Here is a 20,561-nt window from a genome sequence, read left to right on the forward strand (position 1 = left end):
TTAATTGTTGCCCCGCAAATGTCTACAGTGTACTGTCAGACCTCAATATAAACAAGGCCACAGGGCCTGATGGACTAAGTAATAGGCTTCTGAAGTGTATAGCACCTTCAATAGCACAACCACTGTCGCATTTGTTTAATGTTTCATTAGAATACGGCTGTTTTCCGTCAATTTGGAAATTTTCAAATGTTGTCCCTGTGTATAAAAAAGGTGATAAGCAGGCCAAAGAAAACTATAGGCCTATTTCACTCCTGTGCTGTGTGTCCAAAGTGTTTGAACGGATAGTTTATGCCCCATTATCTGCGTACTTACATGGCAACAACCTGCTAACCGATCGAAATTCTGGATTTACCCCCGGAGACTCAACAGTTAATTCATTGACACACCTTGTTCATAAGCTGCACAAAGCAGTAGACCAAGGTTTTGAAGTACGCACCGTTTTCTTGGACATATCAAAAGCTTTTGATAAGGTATGGCACGATGGTCTCCTTTTCAAATTAAGCCAATTAGGGATATCTGGTTCACTTCTTCAATGGATACAATCTTATCTCACAAATCGGAAGCAGAGAGTTGTCATTAATGGGGCATGTTCCGACTGGCTACCGATTGACGCAGGTGTCCCACAGGGGTCGCTTTTGGGCCCACTCCTTTTCCTAGTTTTTATTAACGATCTAGTGGACAACTTGCAAACTGATGCCAATCTTTTTGCTGATGACACGTCTCTTGTGGAAGTAGTTTTGGATCCGCTCGTCTCAGCAAATAGATTGAACCATGATCTTAGAATGGTGGGTGAATGGTCGGACCAGTGGCTGGTAACTTTTAATCCCCTTAAAACTGAACTGATGACATTCTCCATGAAAAGGGTCAAAGTCTATCACCCACCATTAGTGTTTAAAGGAGTTGTGCTTAAGGAAGTTGACTCTCACAAGCATTTGGGCTTAAACTTGAAACGTGACTTGTCCTGGTCATATCACGTGTCTACATTGATTACCAAGGCAATGAAGCGAATCAATCTTCTGAAGAGGATATCATATTTTGTTCCTCGGGGAACATTAGAAACTCTGTATGTCACTATGATTCGTCCATTACTTGAATATGCTGACATTGTTTGGTGTGGCCTTCTCGGCAAAGATTGTGATCTTCTTGAGTCTGTCCAGATGGCCGCGGCACGAGTTTGTACCGGAGCCATGAGAGGCACTAAACATGAGAGCTTGTTAGCCGAGGTTGCATGGGACACACTAGCGGACAGAAGGAAAAAGCACCAGTTGATTCAGTTTTGGAAAATTATGAATGGTCTCGCACCACTGTACTTACATAATATTATCCCTCCACGTATCTGTGATACGGTCCCTTACAACCTTCGCGCAAACCAAAACCTTACTTCCATTGCCTGTAAAACTGAAAAGTATAAAAGATCTTTCCTACCTTCAACTGTTCACTTGTGGAATGAACTGCCTACGAATGCTAAAGCCGTCCTTTCGATCAACACTTTCAAAAAAGAGCTGGACTCACTATTCAACAAGTCGACAAAATACTCCCATTTCTCTCATGGCCAAGGTCGTTCCGCAGTTCATCTTACAAGGCTCCGTCTAAACTTCAGTCAGTTAAACTACCATCTATTTCAACACCATTGTATTGATTATCCTACATGTAAATGCGGCTATCATTGTGAAACAACCGAACATTATCTACTACACTGCACACTCTATACTAGCCAAAGAAGTTCTTTGTTATCGGCTGTCTCAAATATTATAGTAGACCTAAAGCACCTCAACGACACTACTTTATGTACTTTACTGTTATCAGGATCAACATCTCTCTCACATCAACAGAACTGTAACATTTTTGATCTTGTCATTACCTATATCCATTGTACAGGCAGGTTCTCCTAATTGATTCAGCACCAACTTGTCTTGTTTAAATTTATTTTTCTGTCATCCATTTTGTACTTATGTATGTAATGTCGTTTACTATTCTTGTTTTATGCGTATGTTTCTTGAGTAGAAGGCTTAATATAAGCAATTTGTGCTTTCCGCCTCATACTCGCAAAATATATGTGAATAAATAAAAAAAAAAAAAAATAAAGGAACAGATGCAGATCATCAAAGACGTAGAACAGTGATGGAATATATAGTTAGAGGTTCGATCTATGTTCAACTATAAAATTACACCTTAAGTACAATATCAAAACGTCCACTTACACGGACCAATCCGACCAACACCGGGCATTGATATGATTACTACAACCAGAATATGCCTGAAAACGAAAGTTCAGTGACGAGAATCTCCAGTTTGTTGAATAGAATTGAATTAAACGCAATCAACTGAAATGTTTACAGGAATGGTGAGCGCCATGGATGAAGCCATTGGTAACGTTACCATGGCGATGAAAAAGGCGGGACTATGGGACAACACCCTCCTGATCTTCACAGCTGACGTAAGATGACAGTTCCATAGCCATAAAGATTTTAAATGGTCGGCTTATGCTTATGCTAGGGACACATTTCCAATCCGGGGTCCGGCCGGGCAGTTTTGGGGAAAGAAAAGTGAGAGCAAAAGACACAATTCTTACCAAAATTATTTAAGAGCACAACTTGTGCATACTTGTTACAATACACTATTTTAACACTATTTAAGTCCGTAATTAGCCCGGCCGGGTATTGGTAGGGAAATGTGTTAGCTAATCTTTTTTATATGTTCTTTTTCTAGACATGAAACATCCGTACAATACTTAAACCCGAACATATATAGATATCCAATGTAACGCTAGTTCACCTTTATCCGTAGGGTAACCTATATCCGTAGTATATAAAGATAGGGTATTTTGAGATCGTTGAGTCGATGGAATGTACTTTCACATTGCAATATTTTGAAAATGTTGAAATTTTAAACGTACGTCATTGACGTGAAATGTCTAAATACCCAGTTTTTAAAAACAACGAATTTAGGTTGCCCCACGGATTAAGGTGAACTAGCGTTAAATCTGACGCCTTTCTTTTACCTTCGCTTTTGACGTGTGTGAGATGACATTATATTGGTTACACCTTATGATCACGTACCTTGTGCTAAAACGTATTCTTCCCAACAGAATGGCGGCTGGCCACTTTTCAGTGGAAATAACTTCCCTCTCCGTGGCGGGAAAATCACACTGTGGGAGGGGGGCACCAGAGCAGCAGCCTTTGTGCATGGCAAGATGCTGCAGAAAACTGGCTACACTAGCGACGAGTGAGTCCAAATACCATATACATAATTCATACTTTAGAAAGAAAGAAAAGGATTGGGAGAGATATAAAGAGCGATGTATAGCCATAGTGAGATATACGTTTTTGTAAGTATTAGAAATTTGAGTACTAGTAACGTTATTACCAATTGCAAACAATCTTCGGAAGCCGCATTGTGTTTCATATATTTGCTTAACGTTATATTGGAAAAGCTTCCGAATGATAACCTGAGAGATTGTTTGTAAAATGGAACAGTCTATACAGAATCTATTTCAGGCCTTGGAATCTTCTTAACTAACCTCCTACCACTGCGGACGGCAACCAATATTTCACAGTTAGTGTAATCTTTGTTTCACTTTCTAACCTAAAGGATGATCCATGCAGTGGACTGGTTCCCAACAATCCTGGCAGCTGCAGGCGGAACTGCAGGTACGTCATTTGTCGTGAACTGCACGACTTTTTGAAAAGTGTTTGGTGCCTGAGTCAGGCATGTATTGAATGTTTACCAGTTTTTGTAAAGAGCCCTTTAAATTTCTCTTTCGAATTCTTTACCAAACGTTTTACAAACTAGACATACAGTGTGTACGAGAATCTCAAGGAGGCAAGGAATCTTTAAATAGATGTCATTTCTTTGCAGACCCCAGTATAGACGGTGTGAGTCAACTGGACACCCTCGTGTCAGGCCAGCCCTCTCCTCGTACTGAGTTTGTCTACAACATTGATGACGTCTTTCCTACAAAACAGGGAGCCATCAGGTTAGAATATAGTCAAACTTATGCTAAGATTAAAAAATTTCAATGTTGTTTTTGGTGACACCTCTTGTATAGCAACGGACTAGATAACTACTGTTATACTACTAGTAATAGTAGTAGTATACTTCCAAACCAGAGTTTTTGTGATTTGGGTACTCTAAGTAGTATGTGATGAATTTTGATATATATTTGATTTATCTAAATTACCTAATTTCTATAATCAAATGAATTTATGGTTCATTACGGAAGAATCGCATCACAGAAGTAACCAATGATAAAACTCTTTCATTTGTAATAAACTAACAAATAACATTACATGTAGCATGATTCAACAAGGATACTAAAATTTGCTTCCCTGACAGTCTATTAACAGTTAATGATAAATTTAACGTCACATGTTGCACATCTGATGAAGATCATCTTCATGCAGCTCATTGGTTGATCTAATTTTGTTGTCCTCCAGGGTTGGTGACTACAAGTTGATTGAGGGATACGCAGGTAAACCTGACACGTGGATCCGCCCTGATAACCTGACGGACAGTCACCATGACATCGGGGACCCTATCACGGGAACGTGGCTCTTCAACCTTAAAGGTACCAAAAAAAGTTCTAACCGCACCAGATGGTGCACATAGGATGGCACCCATCTTTGTCTCCGTAGCCCTAGGCCACACAACTTCTTCTTCTGCAATCTTTCTACAGCAGGGAGCTAGTCCACTGGTTGTGGTGTGTGTGTTCTCAAATGCAGAGTGATAGGCAGAGAAAGCAGCATGTACCATCTTAAATAATCTTTGGTATCGTTTGGCCAGAAATCGAACTCACGACCTATAGAATGCAAGAACACTATACCCATCCAGCCATTGCGCCATTGGCACCTGTTGTTTCTAAAAAGCATCCAATTGGATGTTTGCACATACATCACGTCTGGCACGGTCTGCCATGCTGGTTGATTGTACTTGGAAGACGCAAACCTAACCTATTTTGCATGGTCATAATTTTGCAATCATGTGACTTTATTTTACATCAAATTTGACAAAAATAAAACAGAATCCCTTCCGGGTTGACCGGGAAATGCTTCACAGTCATGTGAACGTAAACACCTGATAGCTACTAATGTTTTGACGTTCCATGTCCGTTTCAGACGACCCTACAGAACACCACAACCTCGCCGACACCATGCCAGACAAGCTGAAGGAGATGCAGGGGAAACTAGAGGACTACAGGAAGACCATGGTGCCCGCCATCTGGCCCAAAAACGACCCCAAGGGGAATCCTAGACACTGGGATGGGGCGTGGTCTCCAGGGTGGTGCTAGGCAACCATCGTCAGCTTTCAAAGTATCTCAGCGCCGTACAAACGATTTTACTAACTTGTCAGACGTTTTCGACACTTTTGCTTGCTACAATATACTGTATTTGAAATTTTACAAATAGGGTAAATAATCTACCAGAGAAATTAGTCAGCCACGCACGCATCTTTTATATCTTTTATCATTATACGACATCATATTTTTCAATATGTGCATATAACTGGTTCATACTAACTGTTTATTACATTGTCATCTGATTTAGTTTTTGTCTAATGGCAGTGTGTTCCCCTTATAATGCACAATGGCAGTGTAAACCCAGCATGTATAACATCTGTATCTGTACTGCAGAGCTGGTATAATCAACACACCAGCTTAGCAGGCATCATGTAAGTTACATTGAAAGACAGGTAACACCTAACCTTTACATCTATCTTAGACATAAGATGCAAATGATAGAGAACCATAGCATGTAGAGTGTAGATTTAAAATTTACTGCATGCTAATCATTTAGCAGGTTGATAATCTAAAAACATCTTTTAAATTAGATAATGGAAATATTCTACTAATGGTAGATTGACATTATGTTCCAGTTCCAGTTGCACTTGTCCTTTAGAGGGGTTGTTGAATTTCAGTTTGTTGGTCCATTGCTAAAGAGTCGCAAGCATGAAACCTCTGCATGTTAAAGTCAAACTTTGGCTAAAAATTGGAGCCTTGGCAAGCCACATTGCATATTCACAGTCCAATCTTAAACACTGTCAGATTGAACTTACTGTACAGTACTGTTGTGTTACACCTTGTGGTGGTTTAATATTCTAGATATACAAACCAATAAAACCTAAAAGTTGGTGTGAGAGGTTCCGTGGGTTCAGTACTGCTTGGTGTGAAAGATTCCGTGGGTTCAGTACTGCTTGGTGTGAAAGATTCCGTGGGTTCAGTACTGCTTGGTGTGAGAGATTCCGTGGGTTCAGTACTGCTTGGTGTGAGAGATTCCGTGGGTTCAGTACTGCTTGGTGTGAGAGATTCCGTGGGTTCAGTACTGCTTGGTGTGAAAGACCGCGGCTGCAGCGTCCTCGTGTTGGCACGTGATCAGCACCTCCCGGAACTTGTCCAGTAGAGTCAGCAGCTGCGATCTCCGCAGGTTCTCGTAGTACATGATCTCCTCCAAGTGATGCTGTCCACGGAAGTACCACACCAGTCTGGAAGGCAAACCAATCCAATTATTATGCCTATCTCATTCAGTTATATTCTTATTTTTGCTGGTGCGTAGCACCAGCTTTGAATCGACAGAAGCGGTTTGTTCAACTGTTCGTTTGGATGCATGGATGGATGGATGCATGGATCGGTCAATTTAACCAAACCCTTCTAATAGCCCTTCAATATGCCTGATTACTCAATCTTACTTGCAGCACACTCTCGCAACTAGACAAGTTTTTGGGAAAGGTCTGACATTTCAGATACCATCCACTATCAGTGAAAGACAATAATCTAGAGTCAAACAAGTATCTATTACCAAACTATGGATTGATATGTCAACTTGAAAGCGGAAACCTCAACCCAGTTTAACAGAGCCTCCCCAAGGTACATGTGCATATATACACATGTACAACATGTAAACGGGCAAGGCTCTGCATAGGAGAACGACATTACCTTGCAAAAAGTCTGAGATCCTCTGGGTTTGACGCAGCGGGAACCTTCAGCACGCTCAGCCTCTCTCCCTCCGTCAGGTCGGACAGCAGACTCTCGGTGAGTTTCCTCTGCAGACGGGCGTCCTTGGTGATGAGCATGCCGTCACTGCCCATCTCTGTGGAGTAGGTGGAGTAAGTCTCTACACTGGAGCTCAGCTCCAGCTCACCACCATCTGTGGGGACAAGATTCAAACCACAAAGATTAAAGGTGGGGTCACACTTGCGTATATATTTAAGTCCGTATGAGGCGCGCATGGGAGTATTTGCCTCCACCAGGCTCCACAGGTCGTTGGAAAAATGATAGAAATTGGACAACCGTAAACAGGTAAAATGTCAGACGAGTTAGCTGGGTCGCTAACCATACTTCTCAGCCAGCTAACTCATCTGGCATGTTATGTATCTATATTTGTCCAATTTGTACTATTTTCCCCGCGACCTGTGGAGCCTGGTGGAGACTAAGAGCTTCATACGCACCTCAAACGGACTTGAATATATACGCATGTGTGACCCCACCTTAACAGTTATTGAAAAAGCCACAAAAAAGGAACAGAATTTGCTGATAGACTTCATCAATTAGATTTGTTGACTTGTTGGTTCTTGGAATCTAAAACATCATCAAAAAAGAAGACTGAGAAAAAGTTGGTATCTGGAGAGTGATGTAGTGATCAGGATTTGATGTAGTCAGATTTGAATTTTCTTAATGGCCCTTTTTCCATCTTTGCTACGTTTTACTTTGACCAAGAACCAAGGAGGTGTGTGGCCCTAACAACTTGAAAATAAGAATTGAAAAATTCCTCCTTTTCCTGATATCTCCCACTTACTTAGGCATCAATGCCTTTTCCTACTTTGCCAAAATATCTCACTAGAAAGGCTACCAAAATTTTTCCCTATCTGCTCATGACAGTTTGTAATTTACAATACAAACCAACTTATAATTTATAAAGCTATATTTACAGTCCCCACTCCTGAGGTGTTGCCCAAAATATCTATCAGTTCACACCCCTGAATAAGCCATATTTAGGGTCTCCGTCCTTGAGGTGATGCAAAACAAAATACAAACATTAGGCACTACCTGGGGACCCTACACTGATGGCCTCACTCCCCCCGCTGATGGTTCTGTACAAACATTAGGCATCTACCTGGTGACCCTACACTAGATGGCCTCACTCCCCCCACTGATGGTTCTGTACAAACATTAGGCAATACCTGGTGACCCTACACTGATGGCCTCACTCCCCCCGCTGATGGTTCTGTACAAACATTAGGCACTACCTGGTGACCCTACACTGATGGCCTCACTCCCCCCACTGATGGTTCTGTACAAACATTAGGCAATACCTGGGGACCCTACACTGATGGCCTCACTGCCCCCGCTGATGGTTCTGTACAAACATTAGGCACTACCTGGTGACCCTACACTGATGGCCTCACTCCCCCCGCTGATGGTTCTGTACAAACATTAGGCAATACCTGGGGACCCTACACTGATAGCCTCACTCCCACCGCTGATGGTTCTGTCTGTACAAACATTAGGCACTACCTGGTGACCCTACACTGATGGCCTCACTCCCCCCACTGATGGTTCTGTACAAACATTAGGCAATACCTGGGGACCCTACACTGATGGCCTCACTCCCCCACTGATGGTTCTGTACAAACATTAGACACTACCTGGTGACCCTACACTGATGGCCTCACTCCCCCCGCTGATGGTTCTGTTCCGTGCTGCGTCATCAGGCACGAGAAGCAATGGCGACGCCTGACTTTTCGCGGCGCCAGTTCCGGCTGTTTCTGGATCCATGGACATCAGGTAGATGTACGTGTGAAGCTGGAGTAAAAAATCATAAAGTTTTTTTGTGTTCTTAGTAAAGACTTGTGAAAGCAATTAAAATATAACATAATTTGCTATATCCTGTGCTGTATTTCCTAAATTTTACAGCTTTGAGTACTAGTAGCACGTACAGTTTCTTTCAAGAAGTAATGTAAATCGATTTGAGGGACTGAATTTTGCAGCACTTAAAACAACCGCAAAAAAAATTCTGATATACAGTAATCAGTATAGATTTTGATTTTAGTTTCTTGGGCTTCGTGTATATCTTTTGGAGTATGTCATCATCATCATCGGTCGACGTGATCAAATGTAGACATGTTCGCACATGTCTACACACGACGGGGTTATACCGCCCCTTGCGGGGTGACATACCCTTTCGCTGGCTAATTACAAGACGGGGATGCGCCAGGTCTCCCGTCCGGGTGAATGATGTAATTCACCATGTGGCTGATACGAGACAGAGGTTCGCCAGGCCTCCATCCGGGTGATTTGAAGTGAATCACCAACTCCCGACAGAAGGATTTGCACCAACGCACACCGCACCATCGCACGTGTGGGGGTTCTTTAACGTGCATAGGGTATGGCTCTCCCCATACACGGGACCTCCATTTAACGTCCTATCCGAGGGACGACTCATTTTTCACTTGAGTAAAGTGAGGAAAGTCGTGTAAAGTGCCATTCCCAAGGGCACAAGACCGGCAGCACGGTAGGCGGATTCGAACCGGCGACCTCTCGATCATGGGCCGAATACACTACCACTGTGCTAGGCGGCCCCAAATCCAAAGTCAGTATTTGGAGTATGTAATCCAAATGCATATTATGCATATTACTATCTATCAATATATTACTATGCATAGTATGCATATTACTATCTTTTTAACCCTTAAACTGCCAAACCCGGATATATCCGGCACACATCAATACATGTCCTGTGTGACGCACCCTGGGTGACCCGGATATATCCGGGATAGCGTATTTCCCCGGAAGTTAGGGACGTCGGCCTTGTTCGGGAGGTTCTTTTTGGATGTCAGCAGCCAACCCTGGCACTGATAGCATTTTATAGTGCTGAAACTCTGGCAGTTATGGGTTAAGCATTACACAGGAAATGTTCTTGAATGAAGCAAACAAATCTACCTGAACCAGCAGCCTGTGTTGTAACATCCACACTACCATCTGTACTAACTGGGCCTGCAAAAAAGTGCAATGGCATAAAAAAAAAAACTGGTAACTATGATATCCAAAAAAAAGGTTTATTACATGTATGTTATATATAAACCATTGACATACTCATGATCACATGGGGGAACAGTACCTGCATGCATATATATTATACATGTAGAAATAGACATTTACACACGTATAATGTTTCCAACAAGTATTTAATTTAGCTGGTTAAGAGGTATTTAATACACAGAAAACAATGCAACTAATTACCAGACTTTTGGCTGGAAAGACAAGACTGATTTTCAAAATCAGCAAATCAACAAGATTCTGTCAAAGGACAGTACGTATGACAAACATCGATAATGGTAAAAACCTACAAGGAACAATTGTAATGCAATCATATTGAGGCTTGATAGACAAAAAGACACGTCTGCTAGAAAGTGAGCGATCTCATGCATGTAACATGCACATTAAGGAGACAGAAGCACGACCTGCGGAGAGGCAACACCATGTGTACTGAGTCGGATGATTCCCTGGGGAATGACACAAGAGAGCAGGACAGAGGAAAAACAGACAAGAGTGAATTTCTTACAACTACTAGTATTATAGCGGTTTTGAGTTTGCAATCACTGTAAAAACCATGAACAAAAAACACCATGGACATTTCTGTGTTTAGTGTCAGTATTGGTCACTGACAATTGTATATCACTATAGGATTTCAACTTGTTTCCTCTGTCATTGTAACAATCACTGAGGAAACAAGTTGAAATCCTATTATCTCAAAACTACAGCATTAACGAACATAATGAACCTTTATAAGAGTAAGTAATGAACCTTTAGGGTTGTCTGTGTGGCGCAACAGCTAGAGCGTTGGAATCAGAATTAGTAGGTCCTGAGTTCGATATTCGCCATACACCTGCCCCCATGACGGTGGAGTGACGCCCACTGAGCCTCACGGCTAATCTGTCTAAAGGTGCCCAAAACACCTACGGATTGGTGCTGCCAACATCTGCACACTTGCCACTAAGACCTGTGAATTTCTTTTTTCAATGAACCTTTAGCTGTCACATGACTGCTATGAACAAATCATATACTGTAAATGCAGAAAAGTTCGCGGTGGATTAATGTTCGCGGTTTTCGCGGTGACCACTTAACCGCGAAATTAAAACCACCGCGAACATTTTTCTATTATGGTATTAGACTGCAGTCTATCGTGTTACCGCAAAATTAAAACCACCGCGAAAAGTCCTTTGTCCCGCTACCGCGAAATTAAATCCCCGCGAACTTAAATACATTTACAGTATTGCTGACCTGTTGCTGAGGCAGCCCCAGGGGGTTCCTGTGCTCCCCCAGGGGGAGGGGCAGGGAGAAATCCGCCATGATTGCTGGGAGGCACACCCCCGGGAACTGTTCTAGAAACTTCTCACACAGAAGGGAATTCCTGAAATATGTGAAAATGATATTATCAATACAGAATTATATCAGTACAGAATTTTGCAATAAATATTTAATATATGTACATTAGAAAATGTAGCAAACCAACATAAAAAACCTCATTATTCGTGAATGGTAGGGAATGTACAAATGCCATGTACATGTTATAAATACATGACATCAATTACCTTTACCATAGCGAATATGCAGTTCCAATGTGAAGTTATAGGGAGTACTATTGTGGCTACATGCTACAACTAATTTACAGCTAAGTTTGTGAAATTTCTTTGACTAATATATTAAGTACTTTTTTAGTATATTTTATAATCCTTTGATTTTAAACAGAGGGAATTGCTTGATATGTTTTGACAAGAGATGTTCAACATGAAATCTATCTGAGCAAACTAACTTAAAGACAAATTGAAAGAAATACTTACACAGAAGTTTTTGCATTAGGAGACAGGGTGTAGACATTACTTTCAGCCAAAGGGTAGATAATGGTGGCTTTACCCCAGTACACAAGGTGGCTAACTAGCTGGAAAATCTGAAATACAAAATGACATTTCTTCTGACATTTCCATAACAGTGGAGTGAGCAGCAGTTAAGTATTTAGCACTAACAAAAGGTCTTTGCACTCAAGTGCTTAATATATGGTGTGAGTATTGTATTCTATTACACCTGGATGTTGACTTAAGTTTATAATGTATAAGAAATTACTGCCACAGAATTATGAAATGCAAACACATAACGTAAGCAAATTTATTGGTCTAAGTCTTGCAGGTTGAACCAACCAGTAATACAGATGTGACATCACTTACAAACAACCAATAAAATGGTTTGTTTTTCATTGAAAACCCCCAAAATAAACACTGCAGAAGCTCTGCGAAACTGGGTTGAGGTTTCCAATTTTGTGGGCATGGCGTCCAACTAGCCAATTAGAGCATTCAGGTGACTCACTGATTGGCTGACAACAGGCTATATAGAGAGGCCACTCCCACCAAAGTGAAAACCTCAGCCCGGTTTAGAAGACTCTCTCAAAAAAAGATATAATATATGTAAAGGTGAATGAATACTGCAGAAACTTTTGAGGTGGTTTAATGTTCGCGGCTTTTGCAGTGTCCGGTTCACCGTGAACTTAAAACCACCGCGAAGGTTTTTCCATGGCAGTAAGAGACTACTGTAACAGAGCATGGTGCTACCGAGAACTTAAAACCACTGCGAAAAGTCCCTTTTCCCGCTTCCATGAAATTAAATCCCAGTGAACTTAAATGCATTTACAGTAAAATGCAGTTTTTCTTGCTTTTAAAAGGACCTACTTGTGAAAGTGCTAGATCTGAGTCTTGAGACAGACACTGCAGGCTCTTTAAAGGTGTGGCTATTCTTATGAGTCTGGTTAACGCCGGCGAACAGTCCTGTGGTAGCTCCTCTAACAGTCCATCACGATCCACTAGTAGCAGCATGGCGTGGTACGGTCTGAAACAAGGTGAAAATAACACCCAGATTTGTAGCAAAACTGGAGCAATTTTTTTGCAAAATTGTTGAATAAACCTAAAATGGTGGTACGGAGACTCTAGAAAGTTTGGACAGGATGGTTCTAATTACCTGATAGCAGATATACATCTTTCTACTGCCTCTGGCTGGATAGAAAGGAAGAATAAGAAGCACTGATTATGAAAACACAGTGTGAACAGTGTACATTTGGTGATACAATCTTATTACAAAGAAATACATGACTAATAATATGTAGTGTTACATATATCTCTATCCATATAACAGAAAATAAAATGGCAATCAGAAAAATTGAAATAGATTGCAAAATTGATGTTGTAATAAAAAGGTTTGACCAACCTCAATTTTGGTTGCATCCACATTGTTGTTGTGTACTTTGTGAGGTAAACAAAAACTGACGAGGATCCAACTGTTGATTCTAATGTTGACAATCCCTGCATCACACAACCTGCAATAAAAAGACTTAGTGTAAATTGGAAATGTCACAACAACTTAAGAATATACATGTACTGTCTAACTAAAGGAATACTACATAATATATTCCTTTAAAAATATTGATTCAAACAGGAAAAGACAGACTCGTAAATTTGCATATGACATTGTCATCAGGGCTCGAAATACTGGGTGCATGTGCACCCAGGTACACCCAAAATTGAAACTGTGCACCCAATTTTTTTCAGTGGGTGCACAGGGTGCACCCAAATATTTTCTTAGGTTTATGTATGGAAAGATATCGAGAATACTAGTATACATCATATTCTTGACATGTAAGTGTTAGAAACACAATAAAAATGTCTGTCATGTTACTTGGTTAAGAATTTGATAGCTTATAACTAAGTTTTGTTATTAGGTTATTTTGACATTCTACTTAAATTTAAGTGGTGCACCCGAAACTTTTTTGGGTGCACCACTTAAATCTAATCTTTTAAGCTGGGTGCACCAGTGCACCTAATCCAAAAAAATGAATTTCGAGCCCTGGTCATACTTTGACCGAGGAAATAACTATCCAATATGGTAGACAACATAGCGGACACTATTATGGCTCACCCTGTGTAAACATCTCTAAGTTCCCTCGCGAGATCACAGCGTGGGATCATGTGCTGGAATGGGGATGCAGGTGCACTGTCTGTAAGAGCAAACAATTTTTTTCTGAATGAAAGACAACCTTGAGCATAAAATACAAAGATAGAACTTAACAAACTTTCTGCAAATATCTAGAAAAAAATAATTCATACTTCTAAGTTCTATCTATTTCTAAATCTTTTATATATTTTGAAAAAGGTAACTAGGCATTTCAAGCCATAATACAATAATAGGTTACAGGCTGTAAACTGAAGGTACTGGACTTCCCAACGTCTTCGCTCTAACTGCCTTATTCTTCACATAAGTCTTGGCCAACAAGACAGTGTTTGGAAAAAGAACCTTGGCGATGATCAATTTACCATGAAAAACAGTCTTAACTTCATAATATGCACCTTGCAATATCATCAATATTGACTACAATGGTCCCAATGTTGTCATTGTTGATCATTAAAGGCATACAACGGAATATTTGAACAAAACAAAAAGCAGCTTTTCCTACTTTTTCTTCACATTGTTAGTTCAATCAACCCTATAGCATTGCATACCAATATTCAGGGAAAAATGCTGCGATATCATTGCACCACATAAGCATGATGTATAAAGTCATTACTTATAATCAGAGTCAAGACATGTGTGAAAATTTTGAGCATAAGGTCACCATTACACATCATTGGCACTGATTGGCCGAGACTGTAAACCAATTAGCCACCCCCACCTTCAGGCATGGCTGACACCTCGTCATGTACATCCCTCATGATCTGTGCCTGCTTGTTCAGGTATCCACATCTCCACTCCTCATGGCGGATAGCTAGGGCTAGTCTCTTACTCAGGTCATGGTAGTACTGGTTTAGGGAGGGGCTCACATTGGCCTGGGATAAAACAACATAGTAGTTAGTACACAATAGGGTGGGGTACCGGTAGGGCCAGTCTCTTACTCAGGTCATGGTAGTACTGGTTTAGGGAGGGGCTCACATTGGCCTGGGATAAAACAACATAGTAGTTAGTACACAATAGGGTGGGGTACCGGTAGGGCTAGTCTCTTACTCAGGTCATGGTAGTACTGGTTTAGGGATGGGCTAACATTGGCCTGGGATAAAACAACATAGTACACAACATGGAAATATAGAGTACAACATGGTGTATTAGGTATAACCAAAGGCCGGGGACGATCCGACTCGCGGCAGGGCTGGGCTGAGGGTGCTGTGGAATACACTGTGCTGTAATCCATTATGTTATACCCATCTGACAAAACACCAATTTCAGTGTGAAATGTGCCTGGAATTGAGAAAATTAGGTGTTCTCAAACAAAAAATTGTAACAACAGCAATTACAACTTCCAAATCTGGTATTCAAGTTTTGAATAGCAGCACACTCAACACACTTGAAGTGCATTCTGATTATTCCATGAAAGCCTGTGTAATAACAGACAAACCAAAGTTATAATTCAGTCTGGAATACCCCTATCAAACATTTTCGCAGCCTAGTAATGACATAATGATGTATATTGCAATGCCTTGAAAAGTCACTGTTCTTAGATCAGCTTAATTAATGTCAATGACTTGAGCACTTAGAGCAATCCAATTATCAAAACTGAAGTTTGAATATTTCTATTGTCCAAAATGTACAAGCACACCCACCTGTATAACAAATACAATATTGAAGAGGATGATTGGGGATGGCTCTCTCCGTGGAGATGGTCCTTCTGACTTCTGTAATACACATATACAAGACTCAGTCTGACTTATTCCTAGCCACCTTTTTTCCCACAATTTTGACAATACTACAAATGCACATCATATTTGAGCAAAGAAGTGATTGCCATTGCTGTGAAAACCAATAAGCTTCATTATTATTACGTTTATTGTAATGCTTGGAGGTTAACAGCAGGGAAATAACACATTGATGAAGAACAAACTTTGCATATAAAACATATGGCTACTCTTATCTTATTGTTAACTCTAAATTTCAACTTGTGGGATTTGACTTCTTTTTCTGAAACATTGTGGAACATGAAATTTTTTTGTAATGTGTGTACTTTTTCTGTAATTTGTGATGTTTTGAGTTTAGAGCAGAGTACAGTTAATATGGAAATATTACAGTTGAATTTCTTAGCTTCTTTAAAGAGCTCCCTTCTTTTATGATCTAGAAATGACAGTTTGACGTCAATTCTCTTGACTGTGTGTTCCACGATATTTGATGTAACTTATTTACAATTTACATGTCATAGTAAACGTAGTTCATGTGCATGATTTTCATCAGATAGACAAGAACCACAAGCTCCCCCTAGCAATACATGAGAGAACTGCAGGTTGACCAGACTTACAGACAGATCCGTGAATGATGATATCTGGTGCAGGAGGGTGGGGTGGCCCACAAATCTCAGGTTGTCCACTTTTAACTCAAACTTCTCTCCTGCAAGCTCTGTCTTGGTGGCCATCAAAGTGGCCAGGATTTTATCTGTGTATCTAAACAGAAGAAAACAGAAATCAGCACTTTACTACGTTAACATTATTATTAAGTATGAAGAAAAGTGCCAATGAAAGTTGTCTTTGAATACAATTTACAAGAGCTTGAGAACAATTTCAAATCCTGTGTTTCAGAAATACAGACGTACCCAGTTAAACCTTGGTTACTTGTTGAGCCACTGAAAAAGGAAAAATAACATACATGGAAGTTAGCAACTCTAGAATCAACTATATAACAATTAAGGAACTGATGGCAGCAGTTTTCAAGTTTCAATAAATTATCCCATTGGATTCATTAATCATCACACAGTTTCCAAATATATATGACTGTATACAATACCATAAAATAATGAAAGTGGTTTAACTAAAACAACTCTGTAATTACTAACATCACTGATTTCAACCGTCTGTCTGTTGTAGTGATGATGAAAGTTGATCATTTGACCTTGTTTTGTACTGTCTATATATGTAGATTTTAATGGTTCTGGTAATCGTACGTTTTTTAAATCAAATTTATAACAATGCTTGTAATTACCTAATGTGCTATTATGGTGCAATTATGCAGCCTTTGTGAAGTACAGGCACAATTCAGTCAACCTTGATGGTTTGACTGCGAGGCCTTGTATATTTTATGTATATTTTGTGAGTGAATAAAAACCAATCTACTACTACTACTACTACTAATACTAACCAACTAATCTACATTAACTAACCTGCAGTCAGCTTCCCGTAGTACATAAGGGTTTGTAGCCACAGCTGAAAAATAAATGTTTAAAGTTTAACAGTGTTTTGTTTTCTTGTTGTTGTTGAAACAATTAAGATCCAAACTGGATATAAATCTTTCTCATTACTGATTATGAAGACTTGTGATCTGACTTAATTCTCAGGCTTTATAAATATTCTGCTTAAGACTGTATGCTTAAATATGAAAAGATAACATTTGGGATAGCAATAATTATACAATTTAGCACTATGCCATTGTAGATTAGAAACAAGAAAATCTATTTTTCTGCAACTTTAGGATAAGAAAAGATAACATATCATATGAACAAAGTATGTACATTCAAGGAGGTTAACCTCCTTGGTACATTATAGGATTTCTACAAATTAGATGGATCTCAATTTACATATTATATTGCCTTGACGACATATGAAATATGAATAATCACAACATGCTCAAACATGTGTCTGATATATCCAAACGTCAAATTGGCATTTGTGTATTCAATCACAACATGTAAGATTGCAAATATTAGGTTAACAATTTCTGGACCGTCTGGAATGAAAAGGGTTACAATTGGAAAAATGCAAATCAATAGCAAATATCAATATTGAGAAAAGTTAATTTCCATTTGCTGTCATGTAGAAATGATCTTTGTGTGTGATTGTGTATTTTTTGGTTATTTCTATCTTAATGGTGTAACGCTAGTTCACCTTTATTCGCAGGGTAACCTATAGGGATATCATGTAGATGGACGGTGGTTTCAAACTGCTAAAATTTTTTTTCAATATAATGCAGTTTGAGACCACCGTCAGTCGACTTGATAAACCGGAATACCCTGGTGTTAAATACAACGAATACAGGTTACCACTGACACGCGAATAAAGGTTACCACACGAATAAAGGTGAACTAGTGTTAGTTGTTACTGATTATTGATTGTGATTTTGTGTTTGGCTAAAGTTTGGGAGGTTCCTGCCTTCGGCTACTGTTGGCAGACTGTTGGTGTATCGGTGAGGCCAGTAGAAGGGAAAGACTCGTTCAAACCAGTTGTCGGCAGTAGCGGGACCTATTACGGCTGGTACATATAACGTTATGGTAACATTGTGGTAACAGGTATGGTACAAAACAATGCACACAGTTACATGTACGTCAACACAACAGAGAGAATGTAAGAAAAAGAAAACAAAGAAGTTATTAACAGAAAAGACAAAGAAGTGGAATTCCAAGGACTAATATACTTTTGATAAAATTGACACTTGCCTCTGAGGTGTTGCCAAAAATAACAGCAACAACAAAAATATAACGTTACAACTTTCTCTATCCTGTTCTAATGCTGGACCTAATGTTACATGTGCAAAGAGAAAAGCAGTGTTACAACAAACAAATATGTAGGGGACGCCCGAAGTTACAGCACCCTCCGTTGTTGTTGTTTGTGTCTTTGAAGCTAAATGTAAACACGCCCCCCTCCCACCCCGTACTCGTATAACAATTATTTTGTTCCTTACCTGGTGAAATTGCGGGTTTGCATGGTAGTTCTTGGTAAGGATACCTGAAAAGAAGCCTGTCTCCTCGGAGACTACCTGACGACACCAAGATGATACTTATAGGGCTACAATCTGCCATGTTTCTGGACGAAACCTCGTCTCCTCGTCCAGACAGAAACCATTTAAGTTGTCCCGAATATGCAAATTTGTAAGCATACGCAATTAAACATTTTCAATTGTTTAAATATCTACCGACAAAATCCACTAGAGTATTGCAGAAATAATTTTTTTCTTCGGTTTCGTTCTTGTGAACACGATAATCTGGACACCGTAGAATGTCAACCATGTCGAGATAGAGTCACAGCGTCCTCTATCAGGCATTGTGTAAACTGCAGCACGAATGGTTAGAAGATGACGTTGCATTGTATATCGGTGGCTACTATGAAACATACAGAATAGATATTGACTCAGGTCACCACAGCCCATAAACAACTAAAAGGTCCAAGAATTGTCCATATCAAAACAAAATTTTACTGACAACTATTAAAGCTTCATTCTCCCATTTTCATGTAGTCATTCCTTGGTTGAGTTACCACCGACTACCACTAGGAGGCGCTTCTGAACCACTATGGAGATAACTTCCTATGAAAGTTTGGTGAACCTTATAACTCAGAGGGTCAAATAATTAACCTGTCAAGGTGTTTATAATGTATATTCATGCTAGAATTTCATCACTTCTTCAGGTATCATCATGTGGACCTGTTCATTTATACCAGTTAATACAAGTTGCATACAGTGCAGACATTTCATTTTTTAGGTCAGAAAAAAAGAGACAAAGACAGAGGAAGCTTAAGCAGTGGCATATTTTAATTGGTTTTCATCATCCCAATATAAACTGCAATATCACATCGCCATAGACAGCAGTCATTGATATACATGTATAATACACAGTGGCGTCTCCAACAGATCTACAATTGTATGTTCCATTACTTTACATTAAGTACCACATAAAATCTAACTCTGAACCCGTTTCAACTATATTTCAAGTTCCTTTTTTGCATTTTCCTTGTGGCTGGACCTTTTCCAAACTAAGATAAAATTCCTAGATGTGTTTCACGTATATTTTTGGTTGCATTTACATATGAGCCCTAAACTTCATTTACATTGTACTTTTCGGTAATAATTTTAGTTTTGAAACTCTACCACACTTCAAAACAACCTGTCGTAAAATAAACTAAATTCAAGGCATTCCAGCCACAAGGAAACTTCAATATTCAACATAACAATCGTGCTACTGCAATACTTCAAAAGCTAAAACAGCATAGGATACATTTTTTTTTCAACTCAGACTCTAAATATTAAATACACAGCTGGTAATGTTTACACACCAAAATTCTTCATACATAATACGGTTTATTGAAAATAATTATCAACGTTTTTGTTTCATTCCCATGTACCATAAAACTGTGCACAACATATAGATGTAGATGGAAACAAATGATACCTCAATGGATACCACAGTAAACAAATAATTTTTTTGCTCACACAAAACTGTAACTAAATGAAACCACCCAAAGTTAAATAGGGGTGCATGGGGGGTAAAATATGACAGTATTAAACATTGATAGAACTCAATACTAATAATTACTGTAAAACAAAGACCATACAATGCTTACAACGTGATCTTGAACCATGCATGTATACCAAACCCACAAACACAAGCGTTAAACATGAACCACTGTGATCCAAACTGCATGTAACTAGTACACTTGGAATGTCCCTCTCTCTACAGTTACAGCCAGTTTGTATTTTCTTTAGTCTTATAGTTATAATCTAAGCCTGTTTCATTTAACCTGTGGGGGTGTCTTTGCTGCCTAAGACAAACCAATTTCTGTTCAGGAAT

At 39.6% G+C, this 20,561-nt stretch overlaps 2 protein-coding genes across 4 annotated transcripts in view; one reads left to right on the plus strand and one right to left on the minus strand.

Annotated features, from left to right (window-relative positions):
• The window catches only part of LOC118428764 (arylsulfatase B-like), a 26,843-nt gene extending 20,716 nt beyond the window's left edge, over window positions 1-6,127 (plus strand). For both annotated transcript variants that reach the window (XM_035838953.1, XM_035838952.1), the window contains exons 9-14: window positions 2,340-2,437; window positions 3,089-3,225; window positions 3,592-3,650; window positions 3,859-3,976; window positions 4,437-4,567; window positions 5,115-6,127. In XM_035838953.1, the coding sequence (XP_035694846.1) occupies window positions 2,340-2,437; window positions 3,089-3,225; window positions 3,592-3,650; window positions 3,859-3,976; window positions 4,437-4,567; window positions 5,115-5,287 (716 nt within the window). In that variant the 3' untranslated portion in view covers window positions 5,288-6,127. The remainder of the gene's footprint in view (window positions 1-2,339; window positions 2,438-3,088; window positions 3,226-3,591; window positions 3,651-3,858; window positions 3,977-4,436; window positions 4,568-5,114) is intronic.
• Window positions 5,481-18,955, minus strand: LOC118428763 (GATOR complex protein NPRL3-like). Of its 2 annotated transcripts, XM_035838950.1 has the most exons (17): window positions 18,680-18,955; window positions 18,151-18,249; window positions 17,166-17,208; window positions 16,602-16,631; window positions 16,311-16,452; window positions 15,625-15,696; window positions 14,703-14,856; window positions 13,952-14,030; window positions 13,244-13,352; window positions 12,998-13,032; window positions 12,712-12,868; window positions 11,833-11,939; window positions 11,273-11,402; window positions 9,932-9,985; window positions 8,638-8,794; window positions 6,929-7,139; window positions 5,481-6,477 (listed from the first exon to the last, which is right to left on the minus strand). In XM_035838950.1, the coding sequence occupies exons 1-17, from the start codon at window positions 18,795-18,797 to the stop codon at window positions 6,312-6,314; spliced, it is 1,863 nt and encodes a 620-aa protein (XP_035694843.1). In that variant the 5' UTR covers window positions 18,798-18,955; the 3' UTR covers window positions 5,481-6,311. The 2 variants fall into 2 exon arrangements, with proteins under 2 accessions (XP_035694843.1, XP_035694844.1); XM_035838951.1 differs by lacking the exon at window positions 18,151-18,249 and having other exon boundaries at window positions 18,680-18,953.
• Between the last annotated feature and the right edge of the window lie 1,606 nt (window positions 18,956-20,561).

The sequence above is a fragment of the Branchiostoma floridae genome, chromosome 13, assembly GCF_000003815.2.
Source record: "Branchiostoma floridae strain S238N-H82 chromosome 13, Bfl_VNyyK, whole genome shotgun sequence".
Classification (NCBI taxonomy): domain Eukaryota; kingdom Metazoa; phylum Chordata; class Leptocardii; order Amphioxiformes; family Branchiostomatidae; genus Branchiostoma; species Branchiostoma floridae.